The 23,903-nt window shown below is 26.5% G+C and overlaps 1 protein-coding gene across 7 annotated transcripts in view; it reads right to left on the reverse strand.

The window, feature by feature from the left end:
- LOC112596915 overlaps positions 1 to 23,903 on the reverse strand; it is a 78,861-nt gene that overhangs the window by 51,311 nt on the left and 3,647 nt on the right. For 4 of the 7 annotated variants that reach the window (XM_025342783.1, XM_025342781.1, XM_025342785.1 and 1 more), the window contains exons 2-15: positions 10,648 to 10,752; positions 10,445 to 10,577; positions 10,222 to 10,385; positions 10,001 to 10,156; positions 9,794 to 9,922; positions 9,524 to 9,721; positions 9,046 to 9,342; positions 8,692 to 8,889; positions 8,480 to 8,626; positions 6,353 to 6,502; positions 2,782 to 2,922; positions 1,497 to 1,652; positions 1,331 to 1,429; positions 920 to 1,120 (exon numbers count right to left, since the gene is read on the reverse strand). In XM_025342783.1, the coding sequence (XP_025198568.1) occupies positions 920 to 1,120; positions 1,331 to 1,429; positions 1,497 to 1,652; positions 2,782 to 2,922; positions 6,353 to 6,502; positions 8,480 to 8,626; positions 8,692 to 8,889; positions 9,046 to 9,342; positions 9,524 to 9,721; positions 9,794 to 9,922; positions 10,001 to 10,156; positions 10,222 to 10,385; positions 10,445 to 10,577; positions 10,648 to 10,752 (2,274 nt within the window). Of the gene's footprint in view, positions 1 to 919; positions 1,121 to 1,330; positions 1,430 to 1,496; positions 1,653 to 2,781; positions 2,923 to 6,352; positions 6,503 to 8,479; positions 8,627 to 8,691; positions 8,890 to 9,045; positions 9,343 to 9,523; positions 9,722 to 9,793; positions 9,923 to 10,000; positions 10,157 to 10,221; positions 10,386 to 10,444; positions 10,578 to 10,647; positions 10,753 to 12,243; positions 12,427 to 20,925; positions 21,425 to 23,903 lie in introns of those variants that run through there. The other 3 variants (XM_025342784.1, XM_025342782.1, XM_025342780.1) reach the window with 2 other exon arrangements.

Genomic DNA, 23,903 nt, shown 5'->3' on the forward strand with positions numbered 1-23,903 from the left:
CAATACCATTTTCATTACTAATTCAATACTTACTATCTTATTACAGGCATTAATTTTATACTTTTAATGGAAAATATAGGTAAATAAGCTTATTTTGTAACCTGTTCTACAAAATAATTAATAATTAAATAACTGCCTAAATAAACAATCTTGTTAAGAATACTTTTCAAATGTATTTAGAATACGTATTTAAATAATTAGTCTTAGCTTCGTTTGTATTTGACCATCTATTTTTAAAATTATTTAAAAATAAATCCTTTTTTTTCAGTTTAATAAATTTGATATTGAAATATTTGTTTATTGTTTAGATATAAATTATTTCTATGTATTTACATAAATGACATCGCCATGGGTGTAACTAGGATTTTAATCAGGGAGGAAGAGGGGGGAGTTAATAACTTTTTTTTTGCTTTTTTCTCATTTTATAGTAAAATTTATACGTTTGGTATGAGAAATAGAATTTAGTTTGAAGTGCCCCCTTGCTCCACCCTCATTGCATTGTAATGTTACAAGAATTTAATTATACTCTTCATTAAATATTTAATTTATTTGGCATACTAGGATTTTTTTGCTTAAGAAGGTATAATATTTTTAATTCAGTTCATGACATATATTGTTTAACATAATGAAGTTAGCCATTTTTAATTAAATAAAATAATTATTTTAATTTATTCATTTTCTAAATATTAATTATTATTTATGTATAGTATTATTAAAAATAATTTTTCCAGAATATTTTGAATTGTATTGTCGTTTTTAATATAGGTACCCTTTTCATAAATTAAGAATTTCCCTCTCATTAGATATTATAGATGTATTTTAAATTATTATTTTCATAGGGACGCATTTACTCTTCGGTGACTTATAACCAATTAAATTACATGTTTATTAAAAATTTAAATTGAATATTTTTACTTACACTTGTCAATAAATCTGGATCAGCTCCTTTATCCAATAAATGGCTTACAATGGTAGAATGGCCTTGTTGAGATGCTTGGTGAAGTGGTGTATATCCCGAAGCTGTAGTCGCATTAATATTAACTCCTTGACGAGCAGTTATGAATCGAACCATATTTAATTGACCAAAATGACAAGCGACGTGTAAGGGAGTAAATCCAGCCTAGTATTTAAATATTTATATACTTTTAGTAAAACTTTTTTATTAATAGTTGAAAGAATAAACAAGATAATAATGTTGACTTTTTAAGCTTATAAAAACAAACAAAAAAGTTATTGATTTATAGATTTATATTAAAAATTTGTTTTATTCTTTAGGTTGATACAGGCTGACCACACTAATTAATATCAAATAGGTAAAGTAAATTATTACTTTAGTTTCCGGATTGATATCTGCATGGTAATTATCCAAAACAACAGCTACTTTATGTTTGTCTTCTTGTGCGGTGAGATGCATTGGTGTTAAACCGTTCTGTAAAATACATTTAACGTTTAAAAAGATAATTATGATTTTCATAAGCACTATTTGTACAACTCACCTTTGATTTATAATTAGGATCGGCGTTGTGGTTCAAAAGTAAAGTGGTCATTTCAACATTACCTTCCTGAGAACTAAGATGAAGAGGAGTAAATCCTGCTTTTGACTCGGCATTTGCTTTTGCTCCATAGTCTAATAATGTTACTGCAATATCCATCTAAAACACATATCCCTTACATTATATGCATTTGGCATTTAATTATTAAATAGAAAAATTCTTCCAAACGATCAATCTAATACTAAATAAACAATAATTTATATTAAATATTTCACAATTATTTAAGTTATATAACTGAACTAGTCTTTTAAAAGGGATTCGGTGAGACAAAATAGTAAATACCCTTCTAATTCAAAACATTTTTAATGTAAAATATAATTCGACTAATTTATAAATACAAATCAGGTATTATCAAGATATTAACTACATTTTTAGCTAATATTCTTAGTAAAAATTAAAATACGAGTTTTAGTTTAACTGAATAAAAAAAATGATGATATTTAATTTGATTTTATATAATATATTATGTTAATAAAAAAAATATAACTCGTTCAAAAAAATTTTAAATTTAAAACAAAATCCTACATCAGTTTTTAAAAAAATATTTAAAAATATTTAAAATACCTAGGCACAATTTATTTTTTATAAAATATTAAGTTCAATACTTTATTATAATATCATAAAAATATCATGAAATATATTTAGTGATATAGGCTGATTGACCATCTCCACTCAGAATCGTTTTTCGTATACAATACTATATCATAAAATTTAAATTTAACACGTCTTTCTATAGTGACCCACTTGATATACCTACCATACAGCAAAGTAATAACCCACTTAACCAGTACTTTTTTGGAAATCATATGAATACATTTGTTCGTTAATGCAACAATAGATAAATTTAGCTATGTAAGTAATACCAAGTGAATACTTAATACACCTTAGATGTAAGTAAAAAATAAATTATACAGCCTATCATAAATACATGATTGTGGAATAAATAATTTTTATAGTCTTTTTTCTATGTTTTTTTACGTCTACTTGATTAGTGATATTTCATATTGAATTCAAATTTAATATATCCATTACAGTGACCCACTCGACATCTATACCATAAAAAAAGGCGATGTCCATTTGCCTATCTATTTCAATTTTATATTATACAATTGTTATTCACCCAAAACTAATATTATTTAACCATTGATATAATATATATATGATAAATTTGTTCTAAATTTAAACTTAAAATTTATAATACTTTTTGCCATAAGATGTAATAAATTACCTGATTCTTTTTTGCTGCTATATGAAGTGGTGTGTGGCCATTTTTTGCTGTGGCATGAGGTGATGCCTGTTTGTCAAGCAACATTAAAGCAACAGCTTGATTATCATAATGACTTGCTACGTGTAGTGGTGTTACGCCGTTCTAAAGATTAAAATTATGGAAAAATTAAACTAATATATTAGGTAAGCTAACATACTAATTTAATATTATATCTTTATTTTTCCTTGGTTAAAATAATTATCATAATTATTCCTTGACTAAAAAAGGAATATATTTATAGCTGTGTTAGATTTTTTGACTAGTGCTAACTATTATAACTAGTACAAATTGAAAAATGAAAAGTTAAAACATTATTTTTATTTCATGTATTATTAGATTTTAAATTTATAGTGAATTGATTATTAAAAACCTAAAAAGTTTAAAAATGTATAAGTATTTTAAACTGTTCAAATATGGTTCTTTGAAAATTATAACAACTTATTAGGATAATAAATATTTATTGTTAAAATAAACCATTTTATTATACTAAGTATATACCTCCTTTGTTAAATCACTTAATTAACTATATTTTATAAGTAATATAATTAAACAACGTGAAATTACGTAAATATTTTAAATAAATTACTAATTATTTAATGTTTATCATTAGTACTAATTAATTTTATTAAAAGACACGCGTAATTTAAATTCTTGATTAATATTTAATTTACAAGTACAAGGAAAAAACTGTCACATGAAGAATTGATTCTATACTCAACAATTTATTTCTCTTTCAATAATTAAAATTTATAATTTTTTCATTTATCAGCTAATTAGCTTCTTATACTTTTCTTTAGATTTTAGAATTAATAATGTATATTAGTCTTAAGTAAAATATTTTACAAAAATAGAAAATATTTGGTGTTATATAGAAGAGATTGACCTCGTCCTCCTTAGAACAACTTTTAGCACACCAATCTACTCATTAAATTATTTTTTTTTTTTAATCAGCTATAAGTATAGTAATAAAAATAATACGTGGGTACACATAATGCTCATCTACTACCTATTATTACTATAATTTATTAATAGTAAATTTAGTTTAAATAGTAATATTTATAGTAAAATTCATTATAATTACATATAATTCCTCTATTTTAGAATTGTAAAAAAAATAACTATTAAATAAAATATTAACCGTCATTATACAATATATTATTTATATTTATTGTTAATTGAACGTCAAATTAAACTAAACGTTATTTTTAATTCATGGAATAAGTAAAATGAATGACATAATATTAATCATTTCCAGCAATAATTTCTCTTATCAAACTAAAAAAAAGAATCAATTCAAAAAGTAGGGATTCCCAAATTATTGGTCACGTAAAGCTTAAATATATATAAATAGATAGATAGATAGATAAATGTTTTATATTATAAAATTATATTAAATGATCTATTAAGTTTATAGTATATATAATGTAAAAAAATGTAAATAAATTTTATATAAATAAGAGTTAATAAATATGATATAGTCAGCATCGGATCTAGGGGGGGGGGGGGGGCTGGGGCACGTGCCCCGGATACTAAACATAAAGGGGCGTAAATTTTTAATTATGTAATAAGTAAAAAAAAAAAAGAAAAGATTATTGATATAGAAGGGCGCCAATTTCATATTTTGCCCCGGTTTAAAAAAATGTTAGATCCGGCACTGGATACAGTATAATCTTATAACTTTTTTCTATACTAGATACATTTATTATTTTACATTGATATCAAAATGTAGTTCTATCGTTATTCGTGGCAACCACGAATATTTAGAAATCAGAACGACGTGTCGCCACGAAGCTGCCAAATTAAAATTATCGCGAAAATAGCGATTAGTTAATGAAACAAATTTATGAAATAAACAAGAATCATCTTATGTTGTGGATCGTACCATGAAAAGTTTAGGAACTTTTGTCATTATATATCTTATAGTTTATTAATTAAATAAGATACAAAATGAATTTCATAACTTTATTTGATAATACAGTTATTTGAATAAAACAATAAGTCTTATGTGAACGTACATTAAAATAATATTCTTAAAGGATTAAAATTACAATTATTTAAGCTCTATTTATAAAAATTTTAATCTCAGTGCTTCCGTTTGACCCCTTTTTTAGATACTAATCACTTCTTTGAATCAAATCTCTAAATTATCAATTTTTTAAGTTAAAGGTCTTTATAGTAATTTTTCAAGTATTATCACCAGTTAAAACTAATTTTTATAAAAACAAATGTGTTTTCTCATTTAATCTAATACAAGACATGTTTATATGAAATTTCGGCCAAAATCTCGGGAATACTATAGACCTAATAATATTAGTGTAGTTGTATATTAATAAGTCTATGGCAAAAATAGTATTTTTAAGAAATAAAAAATAGATAACCGACAAAACATCATCACAAGATTATTATTATATTTCGCATGTTGTCAATAACCAAATAATATTGCAAGCTAATTATTTACAATCAAGCATATAAATTATATCCAAAGCCGTCAAAACGAACTGTTTTTATAAAATGTTTATAACCCCATTACATTAATTACAGTTAAACATGAAAAGTTCATTTGTTATTTGATTGATTAATCGATATAATTAAGTTCTTTAAAACTATTTTTTTATAATATATTTAAATATATTAGATGGATATTAAATGACTATTTTAATAAAAATTAAATAGTTCTGTTACATTGTAATAAATATTTTTGATACTATTATAAACTTATTTAATGCTGAACAATAAACAGGAAAAATTAACAGTAATGTGGCAGTACATTATAAATTTTCATTTATTTATAAGTCACTATAGTTATACCTTATACCGAGAGCACTGAAAGTTCTATAGTCATGATTAGAGGTCGGATTTATATTCTCTTAAAATCCTTAAAATATGATGTTTTAATGTCATTTAAAATAGGCAATATATGACTCATAAGTCATAATATACTTCTATAAGCCATGCTGAGTCTATCATAATGAAAAATACGAAATGAGTGCTCAATAACTGATATTTTAACCTTACGAATGTTTTTAATGTAACATCATTTGAGTGTATCTAGTATAATATTTAAGATAAATATAAAAACTATATTTTTATTAGTTACCATTTTCAATTACAAGACCTAAAAATATTGTATAAGAGCTCCTAGCCTTATTTTATAATTTATATTTTTGATTCTAATCAAAAACCAAAAAATCTAGTTTTAAAAATAATTGTATAAAGATATATATTATAGTTATCAGTTTTTATTATTAAATTATATAAAATATATAAGTAACTCTATATTTTGTATAGCCTCAATACATTTTAGTTAGAGTAATAAATCGAGATCAAACTACTTTAATGAAGATATATAATATACATATCTACTTAAAATGATAGATACGGCATTCTGATCACATTCTATTAAATATGTATTTATAATTTATATTAAAACTTTTAATATATCTATGTTTATGTGTTAAAATGTAGTATATTTTTCAAAGAAGTTCAAAAGTTCATATTCTAAAAATATTGTAGTTATCAAATCATTACTAACCTTTCCTTGTGCATCAACTGGAGCTTGTTTTTGTAACAGCAACTTGGTGACTTTAATATTGCCGTATTTTGATGCCAAATGTAGTGGGGTAAACCCTTTTTTAGTAGTTGCTGTCACTGAGGCTTCATTCTCCAACAACACTGATGCAACCTGCCAACAAAAAAGTCCAGTGTTTCTCATTCATTATCAGTTATGTCAACTTATTAATTTTTGTACAATATTTTACAAAATTTAAGCTTGTTAAAAGTAATTAATGCTGTTAGATATTTTTTCTATAGATAAATTCAAGCTTTTAAAATATGTTTATACATTGCATCAGTGTTGTGAAGCTAAAGCCTGTGCCCATGATAAATAGTTTACAGCCAATAAGTCAATATAAAGTCATAATAAATATATTATTGAGTTAGGATAGTTAGGCTATGATATTTAGCCACATTTAGATATGGTAGGAAAATGGAAAATATTTATAAGAATAACAAAATTTCAGGACTTACCAAATCAATGAATATCGATTTTACCAAGTACCAAGTGACTTGCTTGACTTTTGAAGATAAAAGAAATTTAGAATGGAAAAATTACATTTTAATTGCGGTGGCTTGACAAAAAAAAAAAATATATAGGCAAAGCGAACAAAAACGTGTTTATAAATATTTGATATTTTTTTTTTAATTTAAGAAAACAACAATGACAATGATTAAGCATAAAATATTCACATTCATATTCTAGTTTTGTTTTTTAACGGTGATTAAACTATTATAAAAAGATGTCTTTTGAATTTTAACAACGATTAAGAGATCAAAATAATGCTATAATATAACATTTATGTCATGTAAACTTTTATGAAACTTAAAAAAAAAACTAACAGCACTATATATTCAATATATTATAGTATATCATCATCATCTAATATGACAACTTTTTAAAGTTATAAATGTAAATCTATGATATTTTCTAAATTCTAACATTCACAGTAATAATAATTAAACCGTTTAACAATAATTTATAAGTGCAATTTTGCTAATAATATAATATAATCATTAATCATATTATATAGTTTAATTATTTATAAACAACTCTTAAAAGAAAAAATATTAATTTTGAACTTAGTTTTGGGTCTATGTATAATATAAGTAAATCACTGAATCATATACAATTATTTAGTTTTATTTGGTTTTAATTTGGGAATAAAAATCAAAATATGAATAATTTATTAGATTTTTACGCACAATTCGATCACAATATTTTAGCAAATTTTAAAGTATTAAATTATACATCGAAATATAGACTTGATGATAAATATATTGAATTTCAAACCTTTTTATAACATAAAAAAGGTTATGATAGGTTGGGATTAACGATTATTATGACACAATTAATACGATAATAATACTGATTTATAAAAACCATAAATTAAAAAAAAAAAAGAAGAAGCTAATTTGGCACAGTACGTATGTTTTCCTCATTTCTTATTGCTTTTTAATTTATATGTATTAAAAATTAAATTAGATTATTTATTTTTATTTACGAAGAATACGAACACATTTCGATGAAAATAATATGGCAGTGAATCCTTTGTTCAGAAATAAATTACGTCATACTCAAACTATTTAAATCAACAAAATGTTAGAAGGACACTTTAATTCATATTCTTATAATTGATGAAAATTAAAAAAACGTATTTAAAGCTTACAAAAATCATTATTGGCACCGAAATTTGAGTATGAATGCATAATTACTTTTAATATACAAATTAAAATTATTTTAGAATAATTATATTTGTAGCATATTTTCAATTCGAATATTAAAATCACTCGAGTAAGAATTCCTCTAAACGTAATTAAATTGATAAAACTATTATGGTTTAAACAACTGATTGGTCAAAATTTGATTAAAACAAAACCATTAGGCATTTCTGACGCGGATTAAATATCACCAGTTTTTCTCGATCCAATTATAAGGACGTACGTTGAACTCAAGTACCAAATATGATGTAAAGATATTAAAAGGAAAGACTCACAATATTTAATTGTTTTAAATAAAATATTCTCTTCTAACAGACCAAAACTTATCAAGCAAATATGTTGTGTCCACGTGATCCATAATGCGTTTCATAATCAGTGCTCTTACCTCCTCCTGGCCCTCTTTAGAGGCAATATGTAGAGCGGTGTATAGATCTTTCGTGGTCGAATCGACTGCTGCGCCGTGTGCTAACAGCAACATGACGATGTCCACGTTACCCAACCTGGAAGCTATGTGAAGCGGCGTTTGCTTTTCCTGTATAATTGACAAATATTAATAATGCGTATCGGACCAAAAAACAACGTACAATTCATACGTACCCTAGCCCTGGCATCCACTTGAGCTCCGTTGCGGAGCAATATACGAATAATATCTGTCTGATTGGCTCTGGCAGCTAGATGCAACGGCGTTTCTCCTCTCACAGTCGGCAGATCTGGATTGGCCTCGTGTTGCAACAGGAAAATCACGATGTTCATACAGCCCATGAAGCTGGCGACGTGTAACGGAGTGAGACCGGACTATATAGTAATATAAAAACAATAACCGTTATAAATATCGATAATATATACTAATTGATTAGGTATCGTATTCTCGGTTTGTGAAATCGACTACCATTGATTAGACGGCGTTTATAATAAATGGGTGTACATATATATGCAAGTAAGTATACTAACTTCTGTAGTCGCTTCTAAGCTCGCGTTGTACTTGAGTAGCAATTCCACAACTTTGATACGGTTCTTCTTGCATGCGATGTGCAACGGCGTAAAACCGTTCAATGCTCTAGCATCAGGATCCGCGTGTTTCTCCAATAAAAGTTTAGCCACACGGATGTGTCCGCAGTGGGCTGCCACATGAAGACCGGTCAAGTAATCTACAGTCACGTCGTCGACGGGAGCATTATTGGACAATAACACCTTAGCAGCTTCCACGTGATCTCCTTGTGCCGCCATGTGCAATGCCGCCAAACCGTTCTATAAACAAAAAATAAAATCGTATAAGTATAACTTTGATTTTTCTTTCCATTTCAAATTAAATAAAAAACATCTCTAAACATTTTTTATTATTATTATTATTATTATTATTATTATTATAAGTATTATTTTACTTGATTTTGATTTATAATGACTAATAAAGCATAAAATCCAAACCAACCTTGGTCTTTGAACTAATTGGAGCATTTCTTTGTAGAAGCATGTCAATAACTTGATCGTGTCCGGATCTTGCAGCACAATGTAAAGCCGTTAAACCATCTCTAGTTTTAGCTTCAATATTTGCACCGCTTTCGAGCAACAAAGATACCATGTTACTTTTACCCCATTTCGCTGCCACGTGTAATGGAGTTATGTTATGCTATTGGAAAATAAAATTAAGATTAATTTATACATAGTCATTATAATCTAAATAATGAGCAAAGTTTCGTACTTTAGCAGAGTAGTTAACGTCAGCGCCTTTAGCAAGGAGAAGTTTAGCAATACCGTCGTTTCCATAATGCGAAGCAATATGTAATGGAGTAAATCCACTCTTAGATGTTACGTCTGGATTATGATCATTCTTTATAGTAAAATATATAATTATTATTTTTTTGGTTTTATTTAATTTAATACTTTCATAATTTAAATCAATATTTACTTGAAGGAGTAAATCTGCGGCTTTGCAATCGTCTTTTTTTGCTGCAATATGCAATGCTGGGAGACGCACTTTACCTTTGGTGTCATTTTCTAATAACACCGTTACTACCTTTTCATGACCTTGCTGCATAGCAACAGCGCATGGTGTAAATCCATCCTAAAATAAAAATCGAATATCAATTATTAAATAGCTTATTTATACTATTTTTTTACACGTCATACCTCAGTTGCCAGATTTTGATTGGCCCCATTTGCTAACAAATACTTAACAACTCTGTCATGATTTTCTTGTGCAGCCATGTACAAAGGGGTGAAACCATTTTGACTTTGCACATTGACCAATGCGCCATGTTCCACAAGCGTAACCACCACATCATATTGCCCCGCTAAAAATATATAATTTATATTAATCGTTGAAAATAAAATTGGAATATTTATTATATACCAAGAGAAGCAATATGAAGTGCAGTATTTCCTTTTTTTGTAGCCGAGTTTACGTTAGCACCCCTTTTCAATAACTCTTTTACGATTTCTAAATGCCCATCTTTTGAAGCCAAATGCAGAGCATTCAAACCGTTCTTAAAATAAACAATAACATTATTATAGTTTTAAAATATTTAAAAAGTACAAATTATTCTAAATACTTACAGAGTTTGATGTATTTATATCGATTTTATTTTTCAAGTGTTCAATAACTTTATCAAGGTTCCCGGATCGTGCCGCTCTTAAAAACGAAGAGGTATTCCCCTCCGCCTGTAAAGTTTTATATACCATTATAAAAATTGTATAATTTAATGTAACTACAAAAATAAATAATACAACAAATTAAATAATTACATATTTTAGTATTTTAATTATAAATAATAACCTAGTATATAATGCATAATATTGCATACCTACTTTGTAAACTATTCATATTTATATTTAATGAAATTTAGGTCATTAAACCAATCTATGGATCAACAAATTGCATAATAATATACATATTTTGTACATTTTACATTAATGAAATAGATAAAAATAATAGTAATGAAAATATAAAAATTACAGAATAATTTACTTGAGTATATAAACATAACCTATAATTTATAAAAATATTTCATTCATTAGAAAATGTATTAACATGATTTTTGTTAATTAAACATTAAGATGTAATATTATATAAATATTTTAAAATTTTGATTAGTAGTATACTGAATTACTATATAGTATAATAAAATATAATATATATTATTATTAACTGTATAAAACAAATAAACAATACTTAGAACTTAATTTCAAGTAGATAGTTAGAATACTCGGAAATAATTCCCCATTAAAATACTAAATCATAGATAATTCTCTTTTAGGAAATTATGATCCAAATAAATAAGCATTCAAAATAATTTTAATAGAATCCTACAGTTTTACAATAATAATGATATTTTTGTCAGCATACGATTTTCGGAGCTATACATTTCTCCAAATTCTTACGTTTCCATATCAATTGTTAAAAATGTATATCATTTATTTATTATCCAATTAATTAAAAAATACGTTCGTTTAAAAACAACAACAAAATTGAATTCCATGTAATATTTTAAAAATTAATTAAATATTAATTTATTTCATGTATCATATTATTCATATTAATATTATACATATTACATATTTTACTAAATGATGATATAATGACAATAATGTATAATTTATTTCTACATTATAAAATACCAAACGATTTATAACAATCGCTAAATGCACATAGTTCTGATTTAATTTTAAGCTTCGCATATAACTAATAGAATTTAATGACCGATAACAATTATTAGTGCATATTGATTTCATTCCAAAATCAAAAACTTCATCACAAGACGTCTTATTAAACATAAAATAAAATAAAACACGAAATATGTGTTAAGAGGATATCAGTGCAAAACTTATTTGAAATTATTATTTTTTCAAACAGAGCCTTCAATATTCAAATTTATAAAGAAACTATAATATTTATAATAACTATATGTTGATCATTTAAAAATCTAAACATCAAAAACAGCCTAGCTATACGCCGCAATTAGATATTAATACTATTTTTTTGTATATGGTAATAATTATTATTTACCAAATTCAAATTGTTTAACTACAATACTATAAATTTGAATGGCTATTTTTAGCATTCGTATATTAATGAATGTGAATAACTAAATAGAAATAATAATAATGTCATGTCAATATTCTCTTAACAAGATATGCAATCAAAACTCTTACTTGTCCGGTTTCGGTGACCATGTCCACCCACGCCGCGGACCGCGGTGCTTAACTACTTAACGAATTGTTTTAATGTAACTATATAAATAATATAACAACAAGTAAATTGTGTCAGAATTACGCCATTAATGTGCCGGTGTTGCCGCGTACGGCACCGATACTAAACTGGCCCCTTCGAGCTTATTGCCGGCTACGAGACGGCCAACACCTCCCTCGTACGACGCCCTCACCCAAATGTCATTATAGAAAAAGCCCCTAACTGGTCAATGCTGCCAACCCCCGCGGGCGTAACTAGTGCGAGCACTTGCTGCAAATGCCACGTACACCTGTGTGTATGTGTGGTGTGTATGACCTGCATAAAGGAAGAATATATATATATTGTTTTAAGCTATTGTTCACGTATGAAAAACGAATGGAATCAAAAGAAAACCGTCAAAGAATAACATCAAATAATTTGCAATAAATTGAAAAAATAAATATTATTATTGTTATTGTAGTTTTGAGCTCCATCTTTTTGACTTATTAGTTTAAATGTGAACACAATGAAACTATATGAAAAGTTTCATTTAATTTCACTAAAACAACTCGACTTAATTTTAAGATATTTATTTTTAAAACTATATAATAAACTCCTAGATCCTTACAGTTTATTGATAAAAATAATTACATTTTTATTATTTGAAGAAACTTAAAATACAAAACGTTTGATATCTCTTCAAAAACTTATTTATTTTTCATAAATTATATCTAAAAATATAATATTATAAACTTAAAAAAATAAAAAAAATTAAAAATATATGATATGAATACGATACACTTTAACGTAATATATCTAATTTACTGAAATAATTTCCTAATAAACCTTAATAATTTCAATCGCAACAATGTCCGTTCATTTTCACAATAGCTGCAATTCGTGAATAGATATACAACCTATAATTCAACTGGAATACCTACTTTAAAATTTAATATTATTAATGATAATATTAAACAAGAACGGCTTATTTAAACAAGTCTAAAATGTCCAATAAGAATTTCGAGATTTCAATAAAAAACTTGTAATTTTTGTGTAAAAACGAACTTAAGCTCTTAAGAACATTACGTTCGAAATTTTATGACGATCTTTAACGAATTGCATATTTTAATATATTTCACTCGTATAGACTCACACGCAAAACGATGCAACTACCATAATAAGTACATTACATGGAAATACTTTGTAGACGATACGACGACGTTAATATATTAATAATAGTTGACACAATATACAATATATTAAATATTAGGGCGGGCGACGCCGCGGCGGTCTTGACACCGCTGTCGCACAGTGCTATATGTTTTTAATATATCGAAATATTTCGATTATTTAAAATGCTAATTTAACAATAATAATTTGATAACGCTTTGTGTAATAATATAGAGGTGCCCCCTGCAACGTTGTGCAATCAAATTTAGCACGACCCCTGCTAAAGACGCGACAATGGTTTACTACGCCGCGAGTTCGGTAGTTTAATAATTTCTTCCGTTCCCTTCCACGTATACCATAATATACCGTATCTCAATGTCGGCAGAATTGTGTAATAATTCAACAAACGGTTTCAGCCACTTTATCTATGTGTATGTATGTATATATAATATATATATATATATTATGTGTGTGTGTGTATACACCATATACCGATATGGAGGTCGCGTGCTTTTAGGTTGGTAATGCGTGCAAGAGTACAATAAAAACACGAAACCAGCGACGGCTATGGTCGGGGTGTAGGTGTAGCGCGGCGTTTTATATATCGAACGGCGGCGCCGCCAGCCGCGGCGGACTGTGCAAAATCAATACGCGCCGCCTCCGCAGTCACTGCAGCCGCGCAAGGGGTGTGCAGATTAGATCCGGTGCGGCGGCGGACCCCATGGCCCGGGGAACGAACGAAAACTTACCCTACTCTTTATTAGCACAAATCTGGCAACGTCGGAGTGCGATTTTTCTGATGCCCGCGTATGAGCTATATATATATATGTATTTCTATTTTCTGTGAGTTTTCCGGTTACGAATTGTATATACTTATCGACGTTTTGCCAATGACGGCGATTAGGTACGCGTCAAAATATAACAGCACACCTAGACCTTGTACCTTTTATTATCCCTTTCGTCGGTCTAGGCTTTGAACACCATACATCAATATCCAGTACATATTAAATATTAGGACGGATGGCGTCCCAGCGATCATTATATTATACCAGTCGACTGTCATACAGACTTTTACGTTTTTAATATACCGAAATATTTAAGATGTAGTGAAATTTTTCCGAAAACACATACTCAAGAAATTTAATTTTATAATATTACAAAATTTCCTACTGTCAAAACAATATTTTCAATTGACGTCCAAAGAAAATCATCAACACCTACTTATTTTGAGCTCACTACGGATTTTACGAGTATAATAATATCAGTATAACGCATCAAAAATTTGAAGTTTTGTTTAATTTACGAAATACAGAATTAAAGTTGAATGTATGTCAAATAAATATTGTCGACACTTAGCTTCGACATTTTGGGGTATACACTATTGGATACAATGATATCAGTAGAAGGTACGCCACTTAGAAAAATTACATTGCATTGTAATATAATCGTCGATAACGAATGCTACCTGATGATTCTTCATCGCATCAACTATCCAATATTTTCAATATAAAGTAATCATAAACAGAAGGTAGGTACATATCATAATATTATATATACATAGATTAACGATTGTCATAATAATATTGACGTGACTATTTCAAAAATCCAATTCATGTAGGCATTCGATCTTAATTATGATAAATTAACACCATAGTCTTGTTTCCCATGTCCCAATATGTTCATGGATCATTTTACTTACAACGTAATCACACGTCGGTAATTCAATATTGTTATATAGATATGATATATTTTTATAATAAAATTAGTATGAAAGCGTGACGGATTTGAGACATTCTAAGATAAAAATAGAAAAATACATATCATATAGGAAACTTGCAGACATTTACCTATTCAAAAAAAGTACTAAATACTAGAGTACGTTAATATTAAAATATTATGTATTATATATATTTATGTGTAATTGCCGTACTTAAATATAATTATTTTTTAATCAGGAAAACTATTAAAATAATGATGATTTGTTTTTGGTAAATCTAGACAACAAAATAAACTTAATATATATCTATATATATATATTCATATTTTATTTTCGTACATATTTAGTTTAATATAACTTCTAAATATTAATTTTTAAAATACCTAATCTTACATTTTCAATTTCAACTAATTTAATTTTTGTTCATTGCAGTTTGTACTGCGTAATAGTTATGCCTTGACAAACTTTACATAAGTATTATTTAAAACTCTACATATTGTCATTATTTAGTGTGAGTACTTGGAACTTATTAAAAACAAATGCGCTTATTGAAATGCTAATAATAGATGGACAAAAAGTGTTAGCCAAATATCTAAGCTATGGATTACAATTATTCATGGTCAAGTGTAAACCTGAAGTATACTTCATTTTCACGTAGCCTTAGTATTTGAATAACAATTAAAATAGTTTAAAATAATAAATAATATATATTATATTAGTATATTACATTCATAACCAAAACGTTTGATGAATAAACAATTCTAATCTACTTTAGTAATATATATAATTTATGAGAGTAGAATTAAAAATTAAAACTAGGTATTAGATTTTATAATATAATATGTATTATGTATTAACATTAGAGACTGAAATAATATTTTCTAAAAATGTAATTTACATAAAGTTTTAGTTTGGTTAAAAATAAGTGATATCAAATTTTTTTAATATTCTTTTAAAACATAAGACATAAGTTTTTAATGCACAAACACTATTTAAAATAAATTTTCTTTTAACTCTTGTTTTTGTTTAGTGATAAATTATGTGTTGGCTAATAAATATAGTTATGAATAAGAACTAAGTGTTTTCTTATAAATGTAGTGTTTTATATACTTTCCATTATGCTATACTTGATGAGTACATAAAAAAGTTGTGTTAATTTAAAAATTTTAAACTCTAGAATCGCTAACACAGATCAATGTATAATATGTTTATAGAACCTAATTTGTTAATATACTTCACCATTTTGTAATTTTATTTTAACTCTTTAATAAGTCGTTGACACTTGAGTGCTGTTTGTTTAAAACTATAATTAAAGCTAAATAAAAAATATTTTTTATATTCTAGAAAATATTATTTGTAAAACAGAAATCGCAAATAATTTTAAAATAAATTTTTCTCTTTTATTCAGTTTGGAATCTAAAATGCAACTGTAAGTAAATTCTGCATTCATATAAATGAATAAAAAAATTATTTAAAAATTCAAATCAAAAATACCATTCTACCGCCAGATTACAACAAAAATGTTTATGATATCATGATAAAATATATTTCAACGACAGTTTTTGTTTGCTCAACACGCACAGATAAGATTTTTAATATACTTGAAAATAGTATAATAGAAATATAAAAACTATAGATATTTTTATTCTAGGTTACCTAACCTTTAAAAAAAATAAACTTCAATAATTGTTTGCGATAAATATGCGCACTAAAATGTTTGTACGTCGTTGATACTGAAAAATGAACGCACGTCTCACATTTTTATAGTAATAAACTGGATACATTTTCAGTAGACGAGAATTTCGATTATAGGCTAAGGTACATTAAATATATTTAATATCAATTAATCATAATATTTTAGAGATGTTCGTAGTTTTTGATTTTCAGTCACTTTTCATAGAACCGATAAGCTACGGTTATAAGTTGTAGTTAGTGGTTTTGTTTCAAAAGTTTTAAGTTGTACTACACGTCTATCTAACGTAAACTAAAACTTTAATATTCTGTTATTAAAAAATAATTTATTCACCTTTAATGCTAGTATTTAAGTGTTTTCGTCTACATTAGTGTGTTAAGGCAAACTTACGTTTACTTTTAGTGGAAACTATTGATTTCTTTAACAAAACATATAAAGGTCAAATAGGACATATGAATGGTAATTTACAGCTGCGTCTCGATAAACCTAACATCCATTTGTATTTTTATATATATATGATATTTCTGTTTTACATTCAAAACTATATTGTATCTACAATTATTGGATTAGATCCAGGATCACTGCATAGAAATATGAAAACTTTTGCAAAATCATTTCCATTTAATCAAAAAAGAGAAAATTAAAATTAGAACGAATAAAAAAATTTAAATAAACAATATTATTTTACGATAAAATATAATAATAATAAGTAATTTCGTTTAGTTAATAGATAACATGGATTAACGAACTTTATTAAAATATGTTCACTTAAATGTCACTACAACATCATTCGTCACCTATTAACAGTTATGTGTTTCAAAGCCAAAATGGCAATTGTTTTTCTACATTCCAAAATTAGATACACTTCGGATGATCTAAAAACGGTATAAAATCAATAATCAGATTTTTAGTCTCATCAAATAAAAGTTAGTCTAATTTTTTACAAAATCATCAATAATAAATAAATTAAAACATTTACGTAATTGGATTGATGATATTTTGACTTTTGAGTAAAATTGCTGTGTAAACACTACTCAGAATTTATTAATTATTAGTTTCAATGTTTTTTTGAAAATAATGAAATGTATTTGATAATATATAGTACTTTTATTATAAATACTAAAACTTTAAATAAAAATGAATTCTTCAAACATTAATTTATTATTTCAAATACAATAATTTATAAAATTAGGTATAATATGAGGTGTAAATATTGGGTAACACACTAGTTTCTGTAAAAAAAAATCGCTTTCGTGTTTTCGGGTTGTAAAATACATTCAATTCTATTATAATTTAAAACTAACGACATTTTTTCTTGTTAATGTTTTCTACGCTTAATTTCTCCAGAGAATTTATATTAAAATACAGAAAAATACGTGCTTGAAACCATTACAAAATGTATTAAAATACTGCTTATATTCTAATAAAATATAGTTTTATATGAATTATAAATAAACTGGGTTATTTTGAAATGATACAAATAAATATAATATTTCTTATATTCTCACTAAAGGTTAGAATACATGAATTTCGTATTTTTATTGTCGTGTTAGTACGATAAAATTTAGTATGTACTTAAAGATATAGGTACCTACGTCACGGTATTACATTTATCATAGGGTTAACTACCACTATTTGTGGGTAAATATAATATTGCGTAGAAATCATTAAATCGTTTAAACATAACACGACAAACACAAACTTATCAAGGCTATTGCAACTCGATAATAAATCAATACGTGACTGGTTAATATGCATAGAATAGACATTAATATTTTGTTTAGCGTAAAATATAAACAAATTACAAAATATATAAATATAATGTTGATAATAAAACAAATTATATAATATTATAATTGTTATCTTAAATAGGTAACGCATGTACTAAACGCTTAACTATTTTAAGGACCTATATTTGTAGTTAATTTTTTTTTTTTTATTTGATTTTTGAACGTTATTACCGTATTATATTGAAAAACATAATTGTTGTAGTAAATGTTTTAATTATTTCTAATTAACCTTGACTGTATATATAAAAATATTTTTTCTTTAAAAAATAGAGTAGAAAGTTAATAGAACTTTAATTATTTTAAAAATTGAACAAATTTTAATAAAAACTCTAATATTTGAAAATTATAATAATTTTAAAGTTAAATATTAAGTGAATAGAAAAGCTTATATTAACAGTAGGCACGCGAGTGTGACAATGAGATATAATTATATATCCTATACTATACATAGCTAGACATCATACCTACATATACTTTGTATAATTCAAAAGTATAGAACGTATGCCCAAAGTGTATCAATTAACAATTAATCTTTATTCGTAATGTACGGTTTATATACCTATATAATTAAAATAAAATAAATTTAATAAATGTGAAGATAAATTTAAAACATTACTTTGAAATTAACGACTATAATTTCCCTCGCGTATCACACTAATCTATTGACGTAAAATATATCTTATTTATCGTGTAAAAGTTTTAAAGTAATAAATTAATTTTTCATTATTCCGTTTATTTTTGTATCTTATTTATCGGACAGCTTACGTACCTATTATACATAATATGTGTGTACCTTAAATTTTGACAAAAAATAACAATAAACAATTTTATTTTGCTAATCTTAACATTGTAGTACTGTAAAAATATTTGAAATATTATTAAATCAGTGTATTTAATATATTTAAGAATTTCTATTTGTTTATAAATATATGTAGTTTAAAATAAAATAAACCTATAGATTTTATATATTAATATAAAAAATCATCAGCCTCTGTATTGAAAACAATTGACAATTCTACAATATTTTTATATTTTCTTAATAAAATGCTTATTACGCGTTAATCTAACCAGTAGAGGAATATTAGACACAAATATGTTAACAGAGTTTAGAGAACGTAATGACTCACAAGTTATTTACAATTTGATATCAGTTATATAATTTTATTAAAAATTTCGGAGTCTTATTGTTTTGAACCATACCTACTTTTATATGATATGAATCTAATCAAATTTTCTTAACGAATTGTGGGCAACAGCCTATAATTTATATAACAGTACCTACTCCAAAACAAAAAATTATTACCTAAAACTATATTAGTAAAAGAATGTTGTTTTTTTCAAAAATGTTATGCCATATTACGTAAATTTGTATATTATATGTAAAAATAAAAATGATCTGCTTATCTCTCGTTATTTTGTCCTGCTATTTATTTCATAACATAAAAGAAATATATTAATTTTCATATTTTTTTTTCAATTAATTTCTTTTAATAAATGCTTTCTAAATAATGTAAATAAGAAAAATGTTGAAATAAAACATATTGAAACCTTTTAATGAAAATCATTTGAATACAATACTTTAATATCATATATTACTATAGAAATGTGCAAAAATTGTGTTAAATAAATAATTCAAAGATATAAACGTGTACACTAGAAAATGAATTATGAATAATATTATAATATTATTATTGATTAACAGATTTATGTTTTGATTTATAGTAGAATTTCAAAATCATTCCATACAGCTGCTGAGCCATATCTTATTACTACGTACATAGTATAATATATCCAATAAACATTTATTAGTGTTAGATATTTGCCATTAAGTGAAGTAGGTGCACATTATTGAAACACGATATGTAAAAATCGAATATTCGACAACGTACAAATGCACACGCAAAAAATATAATTAAGCGATTACATGATGAGCATTGTCAACAAAATTCGAAACGCATTAAAATTACACGAAAACATAAGCATGGTGGGCTTGAGCATATTAGAAGTATAAGTAATGGAGTGGAATATTATTTTTATATTTATATATATAATAATGTTTAACTGTTACGCGACAAAATAATAGTCATACAGAGTAATGCGTATAGACACACTATATCTTAATATAATATTGTGATAGTACAGTTGCACCCTTATATAACTATTATTAGGTTAGTATACAAGGTATCCAAGTAAGTATATTATATTTTAAAAATGTACCAAGTCAATCTATAATACGCATTAACGTATAATAAACAGTAATATAATGTATTATAATATTATTGTGGTAGATACTTACGTTGACGTTGAGAACGGATGGGATTTTCTTATTGTTGCTCATAATAATAATTATTATTATTATTTAATCGTCCGGTCAATGTCAACGCCCGCGTGTGCAGTGTATATCCGCGCACGCTTATATATATATTATTATTATTATTATTATTATTATTATTATTATTACTATTAGGTATATGTACGTCAGAGAGCGACGCGTAACAGTGAAAAGAGGGCGGACGGTCTGAGATGGAAAAAACACTCAACTGAAAGACAAATAAAAACCGAACAAAAACGTTTTCGACGGGAATCAATCAATTTATCGTCGTTTATTTTTTCACCAATCTACTATAAAAAAAAACAGTTGGTTAGCTGCTAAAGTAAAAATGGTAAATAATAATATAATATTATGTGGTTCGCGACAGTCGATTAACGCACCCGCGGCATACGCATTTGATTGTCGTTTGGTCGGTCCGGCGACGGTAATCTCGGAAGTCCGACCGATGATTCGTGTAAGCGTATATGACGATAATAAATATACACGTACAACGACGATATTCCTCTCCTTGATATTCGTACGCGCGGATATAGCCGTGCCCGTGTGTGCGTGAACGCGCGCGCGCGACGCTGGTGCACACAGGTCCATAAAAATAGACCGATAAATATAAACTTTACGCCTTAGGTATTCGGGGACCACGACGACGTCGGAGAGGAAGATGTGTCCGGCCGCCGCCGAGACGAACACAATTATAATATAATTATATCCACGCAGACTCTGCTGCAGATATGCGTATTATGTAAAGGTATAAGTGACATACCTATATAAAATTTTCGAGTACCTAAATGCTAATGGCTGTGCTATAAAATGGCCCGCTTGAAAGAGTATTGTCAATCGCCAACGTTTTATGGATCAACGAGAAAAATCTATTTATTGTGGAAGCAATCACATTGATATTACATACGAAAATCACTTATATCACTATAAGCCCCGCAGGGAAAATATAGAATATCGCAATGATGATAGTTATGCAATCAGAAGAATCGCCATAAAAATAAATGAAAAACAGTACACACGATCGAACAGTATAACAGATCCAGGTTGGCCTAAGGGTCCAAGCCCCCTTGCAGACATATTATTTCTCAAATTTTTTTTCATAATATACTTGAATATACTTAAAGTAAGTAAAAGATTTTCTCCTGAGCTATCATCAGAATCAGATAATACAGTTAACTTACACTTGCAAAGTATTTTTTTTACTAATTATTTAATTTGTTAAAATATTTTTATTACATTTATAATCGATTAAAATATTCTAATTATTTCACGTAAAATTGAGCTTTGGTTTAATTTTTGAATAAAAATATAAATGTATGGAGTGAAAATTAATTTCCATCAACAACAATAGATGCTTTAGATAAATGTGATTCAAATATATTTTCTACAGTATAACAGCTTCTAAGTATAATTTGTACGTTACCGATGAGTGTAGCTACTACAGAACAAAGTTTCTCTAACCTAAGATGGGTAAAAATCTGGCTATACTTTAAAATTCGGCAGGATCACCTTACTTCGTTATATTTACTAAGTTTTCATAGGGAAGTTGAAATAAACATTGATCTAATAATTGACAAATTTGGAAAAAGCGAAAATGTAAAGAGATGTTTAGATTTTATTATTTTATTTATAAATATTATATTAAATAATCATTAATTTATTACACTGATTACCTATACTTAATTATACTTCTACAAAAATTTTAAATTATATGAATAAAGTACCTATAAAAAAATGTTTGCCCCCCCCCCCAGATCTTTGCTCTGAATCCATGCCTGAATAAAGTGTTATAGGAAACTTAAATGTTTAATTTAGCGAAATAAAATTGTAAGCTATTTAAACATAATTACGATAAATATAAGCTTAATATCTTATGATATGTTCGGGGATCTGTCCATGTTGAAAAGGCAAACATGCTCAGGCATCACAGCCACCACCTATGTCTTAGATGAACATTGCATTACTGCAATTATCGTTATATTATGCACGTATAGACGCATCAAATGTATGCGTTTAATATTATATTTTAATATAGATATTTGCACGAAATGTGGATTTACTCGTATTTTTCTTTTCAAAACATCTACTCTACATGTGAGCTCAGGACCATATTAACCATTAAACACTGTAAGCACTGTACCTAGGGCTTACAAAAAGATTGCTAAATCTAAAAAAACATTGATAAGATCTTTCGCTTCATTCAAAATCTAAAAACAGTCTATTATAAATTATAATGTAAAATGTATAATACAATTTTTTATAAAAGCGCTATATTTTTATACAACGTGCTGCATAATATTATATCATGCGATATGGAAATTATTATTATTTTAGATACTAGATATTTTAATCTAATAATTGTAACAAATTATACATTTATAAACAATTAGTTATTACGAGAAAATAATAATTTATATGGTACATAATATGCAAAGTTAAAAAAAGTATACAAAAAATAGTATTTAAAAGTGCCTATGTTATAAAATACAATTTTTTCCAAAGCCTAGGGTCTATGGATTATTTAATCCGGCCCTGTGTGAACGAGTGGACAAGCTGAACGATAAACGACAAAGTGGGGTCGAATAGTATGTCATAAAAATAAGGTTATTAAATACATAATAGGGACCTATAATAATAATAGGGATTTACCCATAGCTGTAATCAATACAACAAATTATGTTTTCGTTTTCGCTATATACTGTTATAACTTATAAGTTAAAGTAATGATTATTAATCAAGTTTATACCGCCACTGCATTCCCTGCTGCAATGCTGCAGATAATTAAATTATTTTCCACAGGATGAACAAATTTCGGATAAATTTATTTTGATTTTCTATACATGGTCTAAGGTCTAAGAACTCTGTAAAATTGAATTTTTGTAGTTTGTATATTTCACGTGAAGACAATTTTTTCGACATATCGAGAGTTCATTTTATCATAAATT

Source organism: Melanaphis sacchari, unplaced genomic scaffold, assembly GCF_002803265.2.
Source record: "Melanaphis sacchari strain LSU unplaced genomic scaffold, SCAv2.0 Contig36_pilon_pilon, whole genome shotgun sequence".
In the NCBI taxonomy this organism is placed as follows: Eukaryota; Metazoa; Arthropoda; class Insecta; order Hemiptera; family Aphididae; genus Melanaphis; species Melanaphis sacchari.